Source organism: Phyllobates terribilis, unplaced genomic scaffold (genome assembly GCF_046119375.1).
Source record: "Phyllobates terribilis strain yellow unplaced genomic scaffold, ASM4611937v1 Scaffold_1__5_contigs__length_1240528914, whole genome shotgun sequence".
In the NCBI taxonomy this organism is placed as follows: domain Eukaryota; kingdom Metazoa; phylum Chordata; class Amphibia; order Anura; family Dendrobatidae; genus Phyllobates; species Phyllobates terribilis.
The window spans coordinates 380,229,648-380,248,387 of record NW_027362761.1 but is presented as its reverse complement, the minus strand read 5'-3'; the positions used below and the strand labels follow the sequence as shown (position 1 = coordinate 380,248,387).

General features: G+C 44.1%; 1 protein-coding gene across 1 annotated transcript in view; it reads right to left on the bottom strand.

The window, feature by feature from the left end:
• Positions 1-12,428: 12,428 nt before the first annotated feature.
• The window catches only part of KREMEN1 (kringle containing transmembrane protein 1), a 243,886-nt gene continuing 237,574 nt past the window's right edge, over positions 12,429-18,740 (bottom strand). The window contains exon 9 of the mRNA XM_073676402.1: positions 12,429-14,416. Coding sequence (XP_073532503.1) covers positions 14,257-14,416 — 160 coding nt within the window. The 3' untranslated portion in view covers positions 12,429-14,256. The remainder of the gene's footprint in view (positions 14,417-18,740) is intronic.

Genomic DNA, 18,740 nt, shown 5'->3' with positions numbered 1-18,740 from the left:
GATGGATATGTGTCTCTAATATAGTTTGGTACACCTACACTAACTAGAAACAAGCTCAGCAGCACCTCTCCCTACACTGTCTGATTCCGGAGTGACTGTGATGAGCATGGCGGCGCCAGGTCTGATATAGAGCTAATGACGCTGTGCGGCCAGCCAATCACTGTAATACCACAACCAACATGGCTGCGGCATTGCAGTGAGTGGCAGACAATCCCTGCATGTTCATTGGCTCTGTAAAGAGCGCCAAAGATGCAGGGAGGGAACCCGAGCTCCCACCAAGCAACCTCGGAAATACTCGGCAAGCACCGAGCATCTCGAGCAGTGAGATGCTTGGGTGAGCACCGAGCAGTAGCGAGCATGCTCGCTCATCACTAGTCATAAGTAGAGATGAGCGAACTTGTTCGGAAAACACTCGTTAATCTCAAAGTCGGCACGAACATTGCACATTCGGATTCATGTTCGGATTCCCGTGCATTTTCCTCAAAATTGGCAAAATTCGGCCAAAGTTCGGTAAATGATCGAGTTTCCACTTTTGTTAGGACTTTGGCTAGGATAGTGGTGCTGTATGATGATCGGGGGGACGTGTTTGATGAGGGGAGGGGATGGGGAGAGGTTAGAGGAGCGGTGGACTGTTATTCTTTTTTTTTTATTAACTTTATGTGTGGAGATTCTGGCAGCCAATCAGGGCATAGAAACCATCCACAGCGTCCAGATACAAGGGCTTGTGTCATTGACTGTTGAAGTCATATATCCCTCTCTATATAAAAAGCTGACATGTGGCTTTGGCGCCATTTTGTCAGTGTAACAGTGTAGTAGTCAGATAGTTAGCTAGGCAGTTTATTGTCAGCTAGTTAAGATAGATAGGATCCTGTGTCAAATCGACCTTCCAGCTTATCAATCCTTTGTGTTAATTGTGTGGTCCCGCCGCCAGTCCATATTTCGTAATCTAAATCCTTTGTGCTAATTGTGTGGTCCAAACACCAGTCCACATTTCAGCATCTAAATCCTTTGTGCTAATTGTGTGGTCCAGACATCAGCCCACATTTCAGCATCTAAATCCTTTGTGCTAATTGTGTGGTCCAGCCAGCAGTCCACATTTCAGCATCTAAATCCTTTGTGCTAATTGTGTGGTCCAGCCAGCAGTCCACATTTCAGCATATAAATCTTTTGTGCTAATTCTGTGGTCCAGCCACACTATCTCAGCAAATAGATACTGATTATACTTTACTGATACTTTAATTTAGTGACAGGTGACTTACAGGTCTGGGCCTATGGTTGTAAAACAGCTAGTTAAAAGAGGGGAAGGGTACATCCAACAGGAGTGGGAAAAAGTGAGGTTGTGGTGAAAGGGGAAATAGGCTTGGTGTTTGAGGTTTACATGGGGTAGGTGGTAATGTTACTGAAAGCTCTACTGAACAAACACCGGCTCGTCCTATCCAAAGACAACTGACAGCTTCTGTTACTGGATGGGCTACTTGACTCCCTTTCTTTGGCAGGCGCATAGCGGTATGCCTTGTAGATGAGGACCAGAAAGAGCATGTGCTCCAGTGGATGGCAAGTTCTGCATCAAATGGCCTCTCCTTCCCTTCCTCCACCTTAACATCACACACAGTACAGTCCTCAGAAGTGGCACCCCAATTACCCTTGTTTCTCCCCGTGTCACAACTCTCCAACTGCCCAACTGACTGTGGGAAACCACAGATGGGTGAGTCTGCAGAGCTGTTCACACATTCTATTCCATTTGCATCAGAGTTCTGCTCCAAAGATTCACAGACTCAAGAGGAGAAAGGTATCTGCACCGATGCCCAAAATTTTTTTCAGTTGGATCCGGGGCCGGAGAAAGTAGGGTCCGAGCAGAATCCAGACCCTCGTCACAAGACGTTAATCCCCGGGGGTGCAGGTGATCCTGATGAGACTCAGATCCCTGAGGCGCACGCAGACTGCGCTGTGCTGACAGGGCAGGAAGAGGAGGAGGGTGACTCTCAAGGCAAGGAGTTGGAGAACAGAGAGCATGACGATGAGGTTCTAGATCCCACTTGGTGTGAACCCAGAAGCACACAGCTGAGTAGCTCAGCAGAGGAGATGGAGGAGGAGGAAGACGAAGAGGTTACAGTACGGCATCACGCACAGACACGGAGTGATGAAGCCATGAAAAGCACTGCATCCTCAGCCACAACTGTGGCTGTGGCCCGAAGCGGTTGCGGGTCTGCAGTACTCAGGTGCGGCAAGCGATGCCTAGCTTGGGCCTTTTTTGATGCCGCAAAAGATGACCCAACTCACGTTATCTGCTAATTTTGTAAAAAAGACTCAGTAAAGGCAAAAATTCCAATAATTTGACTACTACATGCATGAACTGGCACATGCACGATCAACATGTATTATTCTGGGAATCTCACTGCACTAAAATGCGGACTATCGGGCCTTGCTAACCACCGGCTGCCCCATCAACCGCATCTGTTGCTTCTTCCTCCTCTATCACTGTGGCAAGTGTTCTCACGCAGGTCTCCTGCGGCAGAACCTCCACTTTTTTACCCGCTACAGTCGGGGTGAGTGAGAACCCGTCAGCTATTATGGAAGTGGACATGTCTGCTGATTCTGACCGATCTCAGACACTGAGAACACCACATCTTTCTCAATCCACCATAACATCTCCACCTGCACCTCACTCACAGTCCAACAGTTTGTCGTGTTCACCATACTCCACCCTCTCTCAGCACAGAAGCCAGCCCTAGGTCCCGCAGTTGTAGTCACGTAAAAGATTGTTTCCTTCTTCACATGCCAAAGCTAAGAGCTTAAACTTCACCATCTCTAATCTCTTGGCCCTGGAAATGCAACCTTTCCACCTGGCGGATACAGACGGTTTCCAAAAGCTGATGGCCGTCGCAGTCCTAATTTACCAGTTACCCAGTCGCTATTGCTTCTCTGAGAAAGCTCTGCCTGCGCTACACCAGCATGTCGCAGACAACATCACCCTTTCCTTGAAATAGTCTATGTCTGACAGGGTGCATTTCACCACTGTCACCTGGACAAGCAAGCATGGCCAGGGGCATTATATCTCACTGACTGGGCACTGGGTGACTCTAGTGGCTGTGGGGGCAGGCGGGGAAGGGGCTAGTCCACGAGCCTTGGATATCCCAAGGCTTGTGGGACAAACCTCTGTATCTAAGACTTCCTCCACTCCTTCTGCCTGCTCTAGTGCCTCCACCTGTGCCCTCAACCTCTCCCTTAATGATACATGCGTTCCAACAGTGCAGAGAGAATCCCCCCACTTCCATACTGCACAGCCAGGGCTCACCGCAGTCAGGCAATGTTTAAATTAATATGCCTTGGAGATTGCAGTCACACAGCTCAAGAGTTGTGGACAGCTATCCAGGCCGAGTTTGAGCAATGGCTGTCTCCACTGAAAATGGTGGCGGCCTTACGCCAAGGTAACCTCACACACGTGCCTTCCATGGCTCACGTCCTTAGCCCGGTGGTACAGCAATTTCTCCGCCACTATCCTGGCTTGGATGCTCTGCGGCAGAAAGCAAGGTCTCTGTGTGCTCAATTCCACTGTTTGCACCCCGGGGGTAATCGATTTGCATCACTACAGAGGTCTTTCGACCTACCGGTTAACCGGTTGATATGCGATGTGCCAACATGGTGAAATTCCACTCTGCACATGTTGCAGCGACTGTGGCAGCAGCGACGAACCCTGGTGCAGTATATCATTTTGTATAGCCTGGGCAAACACAGTATGGACGTGGTGCAAATCACACTTGTGGAGTGGGCACAGATTAAGAACCTCTGCACGCTTCTGCACAGTTTTGAAATGGTTACTAAGATGGTTGGTGCTGACGATGCCATCATCAGCATCACTATTCCAGTCATCTACATGCTGGAGCACACTTTGAATAGTCTGCGGGAGGAGGTGGTGGTCCCAGAGGAAGAGGAGGAAGCAGAGGAGGATGCGGAAGGGATAACACCATCTCTTAGTTCCGGACTGTTGTTGCACAGGCAGGTGCCATGGGAGGGTGAATTACAGTGAGGGGGGCTCATAGTACCAGGCAAACTGTTATTGAAGGTGCAGGAGTCGAGAAACCAATGGAGGAGGATGAGGAGGAAGGATGGGCGCACAACATTTAGGAGATTAAGAGGATAATGATCCCCTCTCTGTGTCCATGGTTGACGGTATGGGACGGAGGAAGCAAGCTTCAGTTTTACCCCACCACCAACACACCATGGATTTGGACCTCATGGAAGCACCCGACACATGAGCGCCTTCTTGCTGCACTATCTGCAACATGATGCCCGTATTGTTAGGATTAGAAATAGTGCTGACTACTGGGTTGCCACTCTGTTCGATCCACGGTACAAGAGTAAATTTTGCCTGATGTTCTCCCCCCTGGAAAGGGACGCGCGCATGCTAGAGTATCGAAACACGCTTGTACACAATCTAAAGAGTGGTTTTCCCCAAGACAGCACTGAGGCACACAGTGTGAGTCTCAGTTCTAGAACTCCAGCTCCAGGAATGTGGAGTCGTCAACGCAAAAACATTAGCAGCAGCAGTGTAAGTGGCAGAAGCAATTTCTGTGAGTAGTTTCAGAGTACAAGTCTGACATATGGTGAACGACTGAGAGGATGGTGCAAGAGTATCTCGAGTTCAATATCAATGACATCAGGTGGGCTTTGGACTCTTTTGCATTTTGGTCTTCAAAAATGGAAGAGTGGCCTGAGCTTGCCTGCCATGCCTTGGAGGTTTTGTCATGGCCGGGCAGCCAGTGTTGTCTCAGAACGGGTCTTCAGCGCTGCTGGTGATGTCTTGATAAATAAGAACATCTGGCTGTCCTCTGAATGTGTAGACAGCCTAACTTTCATCAAGATGAACAAGTCATGGATCTTCAATAACTTTTGCACCCCAGTCGCAGACTGCGCAGACTAGGGCATGGTGTAGTTTTTAGTATGCTGCATAGGTCTTGCGTTATTGCAGTCTGTGACACCTTTGTCGTGGCTTCTGTGCCTGTTGTTGCTACTGTTGCTGATGTTACTAACAGTTTATTGAAATGTGGAGACTCCAGGTTGGGTCTCCATCTGGTGGGTTGCCTGTAGTGGAAGGGTGTCAGAGTCCTATTATACTATTTTTAGTCTGGGGAAATTGCTGCCACTTTAGTGGTGTCTGCCCCTAATTTTTGGAATTGTTTGGACTCCAAGTTGGGTCTCCTTCATCTGTATTGCCTGTAGCAGTAGGGCTTCCACACCGGCAGGCCTGCACTTACTTTCAGTCAACTGCCTGTGTAACTATCCTGAAATTGTTCTAACAATAGTAATCTATGAAGCTGATATTTGTGCCACCTGAGTGATCAGATACATTCGGATATGTTCCAATCCTACGGATAGAAACACCTTGGTGCCCTCAGAAAGACTTTTTTGAATCAGAGCTACCATCCAAGAACAGTTAAGAACCAGATTACAAGAGCCAACAGAATATCAAGGAATCATCTCCTACATTACAAATCTAAACAAGAAAGCAACCAGGTGCCTCTAGTAGTCACCTACAATCCAAATCTGGAGGTGCTAAGGAGAGCTGCATGGAAACTACAACCCTTACTACAAAAAGATGCCCGACTACAATCCATATTTCCAGACCCCCCATTTCTGTGTTTCACGCAGCCCCCACATTTAAGAAGCATCATTGTCAGAAGCTCCCTGTCATCTCCACCAGCTATGGGTACCTTTCCCTGCAACCAGAAAAAAATGTAAAAACTGTCCATTTATAATGACCACAGACAAGATAAAGATCCCAAATTCACATCAGGACTACAAGATCCCATGTACTTTGAGCTGTATCACATCTAATGTAGTGTACTTAATTATATGTACCAAATGTCCCGCTGGGGTCTGTATGTAGGGGAAACAGGGCAAAAACTTAAGAGAAGGATGAATTCTCATCGCCACACAGTAAAAGAAAAAATAATAGATCTACCTGTGGCCAAGCATTTTTGTTTCCCTGATCACAGCATCACGGATATGAAATTATTGGTATTAAAAGGTAATTTCAAATCTCAGAGAGACAGAAAAGTTTGGGAATATAAACTCATGGTGACCTTTGACACTTTCAGAGCAGAAATGAATGTGTCACATGGATTTATGTCATTCTACATCAACTAAGGAATGTGGTCCTCAGAACTGTGGGGTCATCACAACCCTGGACCAGACCTCGGTCACAGGACAATAAAACTTTCACACTAATTATCTATGAACTGCTCCAATATTTACAGCCAGAACTGTTTATCTCTCTCCCATAGTAATAGCTCTGTCTTTCCATCTATTACATTATTTCTGTGTCCTATTGTGTATAAATATGTGACTTTTCAGATTTTGTGTTATATTATGCCTGATGAAGAGGCCTGAGTAGTCTCAAAAGCTTGCAACTTGTTACCATCTTTTCAGTTAGCCATTAAAAGGTATCAATCACTGAGGACTCTCAAATCTAAATATTTTGCTGAGCAGAAAAGCAGTTTGAGCTGTTGCATGAGGTATCAGGGCTCCCAGCACAGCAGGCCTACTCCGGTCCCTCACCCACCTCTTAATTTGAACTTAAATTCAAAGCTGTAATTGCTGGCCCAGACCCTGGTACTTCATGCATGGCCCATGGCTGACTGCTGCTGTGCCATTATAAAATTTGTACTGTGGGTCAATTGATGACACTTTTCCTGAAGCCTGCCCCTAATTTTTGGAAATATTTGGACTCCAAGCTGGGTCTCCTTCATGTGTGTGGCTTGAATTTGGCAGGGTTCTCAGAGCACCAGGCCTGCAACTGTAATTCATCCACCTGTTACTAATCAATGTTTAAAGTAGTCCCAGGCCCTGTCTCATGCATCCATGCTGTGCAATTATACTATTTGTACTGTGGGTCAATTAATGCCACTTTTCCTGGTGTCTTGCCCTAATTTGAGCTGTTTTAGCAGCTTTTGGGCCCCCTGAAGGTGTTGTCTACATGTTTGTCTTCCATTGAATTCAATGGGGTTCGACGAACTGTTCAGCGAACATTGGGAAGTTCGCCAAACCGAACTGAACCTTGCAAGGTTCGCTCATCTCTAGTCATAAGGAAATTAACGATTGTTTTAAAGATTTGATATAAAGCAATTTTTTTTACAATAAAAAAAATGTAAAAACTTGCAATTTTCAATTTAAACACTAAACTCAATAGTAGGCTGATTTATCATGTTCTGTAGAACTTACTTTTTAGAAGTCATAATCATTCCAGGCAGCATGACAGTGAAACATAACACCTACAATGGTGTGAAAAAATGTTTGCCCCCTTCCTGATTTCTTATTCTTTTGCATGTTTGTCACACTTAAATGTTTCAGATCACAAATCAAATGTAAATATTAGACAAAGATAACACAAGTAAACACAAAATGCAGTTTTTAAATGAAGGTCTTTATTATTAAAACATAAATTAACTGTGGTTTATCACATCTTTGGGAAGCGGATTTAAATTTCCCTAGCCACACACAGGCCTGATTACTGCCACATCTGTTCTCAATCAAGAAATCACTTAAATAGGATCTGCCTGACAAAGTAAAGTAGACCAAAAGATCCTGAAAAGCTAGACATCATGCTGTAATCCAAAGAAATTCAGGAACAAATGAGAAACAAAGTAAGATCTATCAGACTGGGAAAAGGTTATAAAACCATTTTGAAAGATGTGGGACTCCAGCGAACCACAGTGAGAGCCATTATCCACAAATGGTGAAAACATGGAACAGTGGTGAACCTTCCTAGGAGTGGCCGGCCGACCAAAATTAGCTCAAGAGTGCAGCGACGACTTATCCAAGAGGTCACAAAAGACCCCACAACAACATCCAAAAGAACTGCAGGTGTCACTTGCCTGAGTTAAGGTCAGTGTTCATGACTCCACTATAAGAAAGAGACAGGGCAAAAATGGCATGCATGGCAGAGTTCCAAGACGAAAACCACTGCTGAGCAAAAAGGACATAAAGGCTCGTCTCAGTTTTGGCAGAAAACATCTTGATGATCGCCAAGACTTTTGGGAGAATACTCTGTGGCCTGATGAGACAAAAGTTTAACTTTTTGGAAGATGTATGTCCCATTACACCTTGCATAGAAGTAACACAGCATTTCAGAAAAGGAACATCATACCAACAGTAAAATATGGTGGTGGAAGTGTAATGGTCTGGGGATGTTTTGCTGCTTCAGGACCTGGAAAACTAGCTGTGGTAAATTGAACCATGAACCATGAATTCTGCTGTCTACCAAAAAAATTCTGAAGGAGAAGTGTGACCTCACTTACTGAACTACTGCTGCAAGAGAAAATTCCCACACAGCAGTGCTGCCGTAAGTGAGGTCTCCAGAGCTCTCAGCTGATTGAACTCCCGTGACCTCACTCACTGCAGCTCAGCGCTGTATACTGACACAGGAGTGATTACACTCCTGTCCGTGTATATCCGGCTGTCTTGTAGAGCAGTCACATTAGTGACTGCTGATGTGACTGTCCTACAAATGATTGCCGTGGGACACACAGGATTATGTCATAAAAGAACAACCATATCCCTCACCTGTCTGCCGTGATGACATAATCCCGAGTGTCCCACGGCGATCATTTGTAGGACAGTCACATCAGCAGTCACTGATGTGACTACTCTACAAGAGAGTCGGCTATACACTGACAGGAGTGTAATCACTCCTGTGTCAGTGTACAGCGCTGAGCTAACAGCAGCACTGCTGCATGGGAATTTTCTCACACAGCAGTAGTGCAATAAGTGAGGTCACACAAGCTCATCAGCTGATGAACTCGTGTGACCTCTCTTAAGCAGCTCAGCGCGATACACTGCGAGAGCAATCGCGCTCCTGTCATTGTATCGCCGGCTGCCGGATAGCACAGTCACATCTAAGGATGTGGCTGTGCTGTCAGTGAGATCTGCGTGGGACACTCGCTATTATATGGACTACGGCGGACAGGTGAGGATTATGGTGGTTTATTATTTTTTATTTATTACAGGGGACAAGGGCATCGGGGATTAGGTGTAGGTGAGTATAATGTGTTTATTATTTTTATTTAAATAATATTTAAATAATTATTTATTAATTTTAACTTTTTTTTACTTTCACTTTGACTGCGCAAGCGCCGGCTGATGAGAGATTACTCATCCCGTCATCGGCACTTGCGCTGCTTGTTTACAGTGACAGCAGGCACCAAATGATGGGGGTAGTAGTCCCATCAGCCGGCGCCTATGACTCGCGGTAAGCTTTTTTTTTTAGTACAGCCATGAGTCTTCTTGGGAATGATGCAACAAGTTTTTGACACCTGGATTTGGGGATCCTCTGCCATTCTTCCTTGCAGATCCTCTCCAGTTCCATCAGGTTGGATGGTGAACGTTGGTGGACAGGCATTTTCAGGTCTCTCCAGAGATGCTCAATTGGGTTTAGCTCAGGGCTCTGGCTGGGCCAGTCAAGAATGGTCACAGAGTTGTTCTAAAGCACCTCCTTTGTTATTTTAGTTGTGTGCTTAGGGTCATTGTCTTGTTGGAAGGTGAACCTTCGGCCAAGTCTGAGGTCCAGAGCACTCTGGAAGAGGTTTACATCCAGGATATCTCTGTACTTGGCCGCATTCATGTTTCCTTTAATTGCAACCAGTCGTCCTGTCCCTGCAGCTGAGAAACACCGCCATAGCATGATGCAGCCACCACCATGTTGGGATTGTATTGGGCAGGTGATGAGCAGTGCCTGGTTTTCTCCACATATACTGCTTAGAATTATCACCATCATCTTCTTTGTCTCATCAGACCAGAGAATCTTATTTCTCATAGTCTGGGAGTCCTTCATGTGTTTTTGAGCAAACTGTATGTGGGCTTTCATATGTCTTGCACTGAGGAGAGGCTTCTGTCTCTGCCATAAACGCCCGACTGGTGGAGGGCTGCAGTGATAGAGTTGACTTTGTGGAACTTTCTCACATCTCCCTACTGCATCTCTGGAGCTCAGCCACAGTTATCTTGGGGTTCTTCTTTACCTCTCTCTCCAAGGCTCTTCTCCCACGATTGCTCAGTTTGGCTGGACGGCCAGGTCTAGGAAGACTTCTGGTGGTCCCAAACTTCTTCCATTTAAGGATTATGGAGGCCACTGTGCTCTTAGGAACCTTGAGTAATGCAGAAATTATTTTATAACCTTGGCCAGATCTGTGCCTTGTCACAATTCTGTCTCTGAGTTCCTTGGACAGTTCCTTTGAGCTCATGATTCTCATTTGGTCTGACATGCACTGTGAGCAGTGAGGTCTTATATAGACAGGTGTGTGCGTTTCCAAATCAAGTCCTATCAGTTTAATTAAACACAGCTGGACTCCAATGATGGACTAGAACCATCTCAAGGAGGATCACAAGGAAATGGACAGCATGTGACTTAAATATGAGTGTCTGAGAAAAGGGTCTGAATACTTATGACCATGTGATATTTGAGTTTTACTTTTTTAATAAATTTGCAAAAATTTCTACATTTCTCTTTTTTTAGTCAAGATGAGGTGCACAGTGTAATTTAATGAGAAAAAAAATGAACTTTTTAGAATTTACCAAATGGATGCAATGAAACAAAGAGTAAAAAATTTAAAGGGGTCTGAATACTTTCCGTACCCACTGTATATAGATAACACCATTTAGTGTAGGCAATGGTCACAGTGATCTCTGCACAGGTCACATATCATGCCTAGAAAACTTGTCTACTTCTTAAAATTGTTATCTGTGACTCTTATGTTTTTTTATCCCTGCGGGGCTAAGCATTATCAGCAGGTCGTTGATAACTACCTGCTTGTTCTGCTTTGTGGTGATCTTTTCCAGCTCAGGGTGGTCATGGACCCCTCCTGCCAGCGATTCTCCTGCTTTCTATGACATCACGTCAACATAGCAGCTCCTTTTCTTCCGCTCCACTCTGTCGACGGAGCATCACTGCCGACATCATTCTGATTGACAGCTGAATTCTTGCTGCTTATATTCAGGGAGCTGGCTCTCAATCAGAATGACATCGGCAGTGACACCTATTCAACAGAGCAGAGCAGGAGGAAGAGCTGCACTATCGATGTGAGGTCAAAGTAAGCAGCAGAATCGTTGACTGACCAGGAAGAGATTGTCGCAGGGCAGAATAAGCAGGTATGTAGTAAGTACTCGCTGGTAAGTTCTTAATCCCATATGAAAAAAAAAGATTTTATCCAAGTTGTTTCAATCTATGTGGTAGCTGTGAAGCATATTTCTAAATGATAGTAACATAAGCTCATGCAAAATCTCTGCAATCATAATCACGTACACAAATAGAATAAAAAAAAAAATCTAGAATAAGAAAAAAGAGATTATAAAATGGGATGTTTCAGTATCAGGTTTTAATTGTTACAAAATAATATAGGTGATACATTCCCTTTGAATCCAGAGTTGTAACTTTTACCTCAAATGGAGATCTGTATGAATGGCCAAGGTACACAGAGACCCATTTTATTGGTAATGTGAAGTGAAGTGCTGCTACTTTTGAAGAATTTGGCAGGTGGCCATAGCCACGCCCTATCCTTGCTCCTCCCTAGCTCCGCAAAAATGCGTATGGGTATGAAAACAACAAAATTTGCAACGTTTTTGGGCAACTTCGTATTGTGCAAAAATATTGGGACTTTTCTAACTGTTTTAAGTTAGTTTTCTGGGGTAAAAAAACTTTGATGACTAGGGGCCTATGTGTCTCCTTTATGTGTTAATTGCTGTTCACAGCCTGCTGTTAAGTATAATCCGCCTCTGGCAACAGAGATGCTGACATGGATGGATTTCGAGAACTGGGAGAGAGTCTTTTTCTCCCTGCTCCTGCACTTCTGTGAGAGCTAGGCTTTCATTTCAAGGGAGGCAAACCATTGGTCAATAACAGAAAAAATGCATGTTGGGAAGTGAGGGAAATGAAGGTACTCCAACTATAGTTCTGGCAGAAGGCTGATGAAGAGGAACTGACCACTCAAACAAAAAAGTGGGCAGCAAATAACAGAGAATGACAATCAGGACAGTTCCTGGAAATATTAAACTGATATGTGCACCAAAATTTTCAGCTTGTGGGGAAGAAGGGTGACAAGACCATGCATTTCTACAGGTTTGTGGTAAAGGACTGGTACACTTTAAATCACACATGTCAAACTCTGGCCCGCACGCCAAATCTGGCCCTTAGTTTGATTATATTTAGCCTGCGATGCTGGGGACTCTGTGGGGCCCATTATACTGCATGGAGGCCTATGTGGGACCCATTATTCTGCAACGAGGACTATGTGGGTCCATTATACTGTATGGAGTACTATGTGGGACCCATTATACTGCATGGAGTACTCTGTGGGGCCCATTATACTGCATGGAGTACTATGTGGGGCCCATTATACTGCATGAAGGACTATGTGGGGCCCATTATACTGTATGGAAGACTATGTGGGGCCCCTTATACTGCATGGCGGACTATGTGGGACCCATTATACTGTATAGAAGACTATGTGGGGCCCCTTATACTGCATGGAGGACTATGTGGGGCCCATTATACTGCATAGAGGACTATGTGCAGCCCATTATACTGCATGGAGGATTATGTGGGGCCCATTATACTGCGTGGAGGATTATGTGGGGCCCATTATACTGTGTGGAGGGCTGTTTGGGGATTACAGTTGGAGCACTATACTGTGATGGGTCACCGTACTTTGCTGGGGGGCACAGTAGGGTCATCATGCCATGCGTGTGGAGGGTACTGTGGAGGAATTCACTGACGGGGTATCATACTGTGTTTGGGGGGCACTTTTGTTGGCATCATACTTTATTATCTGTATTATTTATTAATTCAATTTTTTTTATCCTTTGTTAATACATATTTAAATTGAGTCATATGTTTTTTACTGCTCTTTCATAACATTATATTATTCCAGTTTGGCCCATTTGTGATTATGTGCTAATTTCATTCTAAGACAACCCATTTAAGTTTGTTTCCATATGAAAAGTTTCATCACTATATTTGATGATAAGGAAAAACGTTCTCAATTGCAGACATTTCTTTAATAAATATCAAGCCAGTGGCCAGGGACTTTGTCCAAGTTTTTAATTTTTGCCCTCTGTATATTTGAATTTGACATCCCTGCTTTAAATATTCATATTTTTTTCAGAAGACTCTAAATATTACATTGTAGTATCTGAAATGATATTTCAATGACTGAGGATATTTCTTGGTTGATAGTATTGTTAGGCAATAGGCACTTTTAGAAAAACAGTCAAGACTTTCTTGGAAGAAACCTAAGAGACATTAATGACTATATAATCAGATAACCAATGGCTATGCACAACATAAAAGATCCAAAGTTTTATCTGAACAACTTTTATGAATTATGCTGACAAACATTTCCAGGACAGACAGTGATATAGAATTCAGATTTAAATTATAAACTGAAAAGCGGGTACAAATATGCACATTATGATAATAAGTTAGCTAGTGGCCCCATAAACATTGACACTCATTTCATGCAGCATTAAAAAGAAAATAAAAAAGGAACAAAAGGAAAAATAAAACCCAGAGAACAAAAACACCCATGCATGATGTAGGGCAACGGAGCTTCCTGAATTGTCAATCCCATGTAAAGTATCCATTCATTCTGTGCAAGAGACAATGTAAACTCTAGAATGAGGGAAACTGTTCTTGTTTGGCTCATAATGTGATGGTTACAGCTTTGATTTATGTTGTTCAGAAGTTATGGAAAAATATACACAATACAAAAATCCACCATTACTGTGGTTGTCCATGATGCAGTCAGTAATCCAGACAATATTTGGAGCTCCATATTTTAAGTCTGAAGTTCATAAATATATTTAAAAAATATTGAGGACCTGAATGTACATCAGATATCCCTTTCAAATATGGAGTGCCCTGCTGTGCAGGGTGAAGCGTGATTGTATGTAACGCCTACAGCATTAAGCTGTTATTCTGTCTATCCTCACCCCAATCACATGTTTTCTTTGACCTGTGCTGAGAGTTAAGAGCTACAATAGACCTTGGAACATTTGGTATGTTTCCTATTGCTCTTTTAGCTGGAGAATTTATGTGATCATTTGGGTCCCAAAATCTTCTGGTCTGGACATAGACATCTCCTCGTGGTCCATTTCTGAAGGTCATAAATATATAAATATATATTTATCAAACCAATTCCTAAAAACAGAGATGGTAGGAGTCTCTTAATGAAGCTCTGCAGATTTGAAACGTCTTGACCAATGTGCAAATTATTCTCCTACTAATGGGTTGCGATCATCATGAGGGCCCTTGATCTTCTTTGGGAAAATTGAGATTGATGTGGAAGGTTTGTAGAATATGCTCCATATTTCTCCTGCGGATCCTCGATGGCAACTGTCAAAACTGGTAGGTGATGCCAACCTCTGAGACCTTAAGAAAAGAGAATAATTATTAAACTTCATGTGCGAGAAAAGAATTATGCATAATTTTCTCCAAGTACTGATTATAATGATCATTTTGCACAGAGGCGTAACTTGTGGGCCCTAAAGCAAAATCTCCAATGAGTCCCCCAACGAACACAGGTCTTTAATAGTAATCGTCTTTTTAAATGGGGCAAAGGGGTCTTTGTTGCTCCCCCTACTTTCCAGGGTCTAGGTGCGATTGCAACCCCTTCACCTATTATAGTTACGCTCCTGATTTTGGATGTATGGCATCCTATATACTTTTCTGGCATGAATAAACAATATATCTCCAAATGTAATTGGCAAAACACTAATTTATTTATCTCATGCCAAGTGTTCGTATAGGCCATCAAGAAATGATCAGTTGGTACAACCCGCAGCATCCGCATTTAGGAAAAAGGGGGCCACATTTCCTTATTTGTTTATGTAGACACAGCAACATATGAAGGTGGCTGTGCCTGATATTGCAGATCAGCCCTGTGCTCTTGAATGGGGTGAACTGAAGGACCGGGAACAATCACAGCGAGCACCGCAACGCCTTTGTTCTGCTTATAGTTGGGAATCATGAGAGTCAGGCCTCTGCAATTATACATTGCTATTCTACACTAATGAAGATCCCTTAAAATACTAATAAATCTAAAAATAAAACATTAACTTTCAGTTAGTTGTAGAAAACGGCACAAACATACTAAAATTTCAAACCATATGTATGAATTTCAGATACTGAGAGCCTGAAACTTGGTGACTTCACTGTGACCCTACAACATAATTTCCATGTCAAAATATGTGCATAAATCATGTATATATTATGCTAAAACCTCATTGTAATTCATAGTATGATTTCATTGTGATTTTAACCATATTTAGCCAAATGCAAATCACAATCAAAGATTCATTAGCTAATGCAGCCCAACAATTTACACGGATATGTATCCCATGGGTATTAGATTGTAAAATATACTGTATTAATATTAATTGTGTGCACCTCTGAAGGGTTACAGCCAATCTGCCTTTGTTTTGTCATGTTGTGTTCTGTTTTTGTGCATGTTTTAGATATTTTCTTCCTGAAGGCAATGATTAATACAGATTTTCATTAAGAGTATCTGTGAAGCTGTATAGACTTGTGTGGAACATTTGATGAGCCTCATGTTCTGGTCATTCAGGAAAACAGTCAAAGCACAGCATTTGGACGCACCTTAATAAATCTGTGTCACACTAGATATCTAAATAGATTACTCTGGCAATTTAGATACCAGTCAAAGCTCAAAGTAAAGCACTTTCCATGTGTTAATTACTGGAAATACCAAGGCTATATGAGATCACTCATTGCCCATGTAGCATATTGTGTAACACATTGAAAACTACTGAATGAAGGAGAGAGGTATTGAAGTACTGTATGTCCACACAGGTTTTTTTTTAAGTGGATTCTGCTCCAAAATCCACATAAAAACTGCTTCAAATACTCTTTTAACAAGCTTCTGTAATGCAGCGGCTTGCTGCATTGCTAAAATGTCTAGGGGGTGTGTTCTGGTTGACCATTTACCTCCCCCTCAGGTGACTGATCACATGACTGTGACATCATCACAGGTCCTGTGTGCACAGAAGGATATATAAATCCTGGTGGTTTTGAAACAGGGAGAGAGAGGCCTGGTGAAGCCTGGAAGGCAGAAGCTGGATCCCTGTGTTTGAGATACCAGTAGACTTGGAAGGCAAGAGGCCTGGTCCCTGTGTGGGACTCCACTAGCTTGGAAGGCAGAGGCTGGGTCCCTGTGTTTGAGATACAAGTAGCCTTGGAAGGCACGTGGCTGGGAGACTACGTCTGGGAAGCTTTAAAGCTACAGTTGTGGCAGAACCGAGCTGATAGAAGCAGCTGAGACCCAGCAAAGGTAAATCGGCGCTATAAGTGAACATTGTTGCTGTACCTTGCTGAAGTCTGTATTTGAAGCCAAGCGGGCATAGCTGCCACTGAAGAGGCTCTAGGATACATGTGTAACATTCCTGCGAGCCACTGAGATGGACTATGTTGTGTGCGGTTTATGATGTGTAATAAACTGCTGGACTACATATTACTGGAAAACGTTGCATGTGTGCTTTAATTGACCCGGTGAAGCGAGTACCCCAGCGTGATGAATAGCGCTACCTTACATGTGGTGGAGAATGCGGGCAACTGCAGCCTGGTTGCTAGGGGTAACAGCACAGGACGACGATTGTGAATGCAAGCATCTTGCTGTGGCTCGGCGGGGTTACGAAGATTAAAGCATCTGGCTGTAACTTGGCGGGGTTATGAAAATTGTCGTCACACTCAAACCTGGTTCGCTGTGGCTTGGTGGGGCCACAAAAATTTTCCGGGGAGAGCGGTGTGAAGTGTCTAGTGTGAACAGTGTACCGCGATGGCTATGAATGGAGCAGTATCCCCAGACGGAATGGACAAGTGGTTAGATGACCGGCTGCAAATGCTCTTCTGCAAAATAGAGTTTTATGAAGAGGTGTAGGAGCAGATGAAAATGGCTGTGAAGGGAGCAGAAAATGAGACTGAAGCTATTAAGCGATTAAAGTGCCTGTTGCAGCAGCAGCAGGACATGGCACAGGAATGGAGGAGTATAGAAAACCAAAATTGGTTACTGGTTGCGGGTTGGTACCGCATAAAAATGACAATTTGACCGTTGATAACAGGGTAGCTCCAGTAGAAGGGGTTGACGTCAAAGTGGGAGGTGACTTGTTGGTCCACAACACCATGGGGAGTGACACAGACCCCATAGCTAAAGGTGACACTACGAAAGAAAAAGAGTTCAGTCAGGAGGAGCTAGACGAGGTGAGAAAGTCCCCCTCTTGTCCTCGACGGCGCAAGGGCCACAAAAAAGTTGCTCCTGTACACTTTGCTGAAAGGGCAAATAAAGAAAATGCAATGTTGTGTGCCTTTATTCCGAGTGTGGATCCTCCTTTAGAAGCAGACGATAAGGAGGAAGAGTTGGATGCAGTTCTGCAGATTAGTTACAAGCAGGATGATCTACTGAGACAGAAGGATCAGGAACCGACAGCCATGAAGGAGGAGGTGGCCAATCCTGAACAAGAGCTGGAGCCTGTCAGGCAGCAGTATCAGAGTGACGTGCAACAACTAAGGAAAAACCTGGAGAACGTGTCCTCAGACCAGCTGAGCCTGGAGTCTGAACGGCAGAAAATAAACCAGGTTGTGAGGAACTTACAGCGAGAACTGGAGGAAAGCAGCAAGGAAGTCAACATTTGGAAGGAAAAGTTCCAGAAAAATAAAGAGGAGGTTTTTCAGTTGGAGCTTGACAAAGCAAAGCAGAGTTTGAAGATAAGCTGTACGAGATGAAAGATCGGTTCTCCCTGGTACAGTTAGAGCTGATGCAGGTGAAGCAAAAGCTGGATGAGGGTCTACACCAGAGGGATAGGGAGCTGTCTGCCTTAAAAGAGGCACTGCAGGATGAAGTTTCTGGACGTGATCAAAACCTAGAACGACTGCACGAACAGTTCAACCGGGACCTGTGTGACTCCAAGAAAGAGTATGGTGAACTCATGAAGGAGCTGCAGCAATTCCAGGACCAAGTAAAGCCTCTAATGCAGGAGAAGGAGCGGCTGGTGGACTCTCTGTACCAGCGAGACCGGGAGCTATCCGCCCTGAAAGAGGCAATAAATGATGAAGTGTCTGGTCATGACCGTGAGGCAGAAAAGAGGCATGAAAAGTTAAATAGGGAACTGCAACGAATCAAGAGAGACTATGAGGATCTCCTCAAGGTTAAGGAAAAACTAGAGGATGATAAAACTGATGCAGAGCACATGCGCCAAGTGATTGAGACTACTCTACAGGACACCCGTGATGAGAATGATGATCTCCGCAGAAAGATCCCAGGACTGGAAGCTCAGGTGAAGGAGTTGCAGACGTTCTGTGGTGATCTCCAGAAGGCAGAGACGTGCCTTAAGGATAGAATCTGCAGGATGGAGGAGTCTATCGGAGAAGGGAGGTATGAAGCAAATGCCTCCGCGAATAATGAGAGCTTGGATGATTCGGTGGATGTAAGACCCGAGATCAAGGAGCTCAAGGAGACGCTACAAGCCCATTTGAAGCAAGAGAAGCTTGAGAGACTGGCTGTCGAGAGCCGAGTGGGCGCATTGGAGACAGAGAGTTCTGAGAAAATTCTGCTGATAAAGGAGCAATTGAAGCCAGAAGAGCTTCAGAGATGGGTTGCAGAGAGGCGAGTAGCTGAGCTAGAGGAAGAAGTTTTCGAGCTCAAAGGTCACCTGGCAAAGTACCAATCAGTGAACGAGGCCTC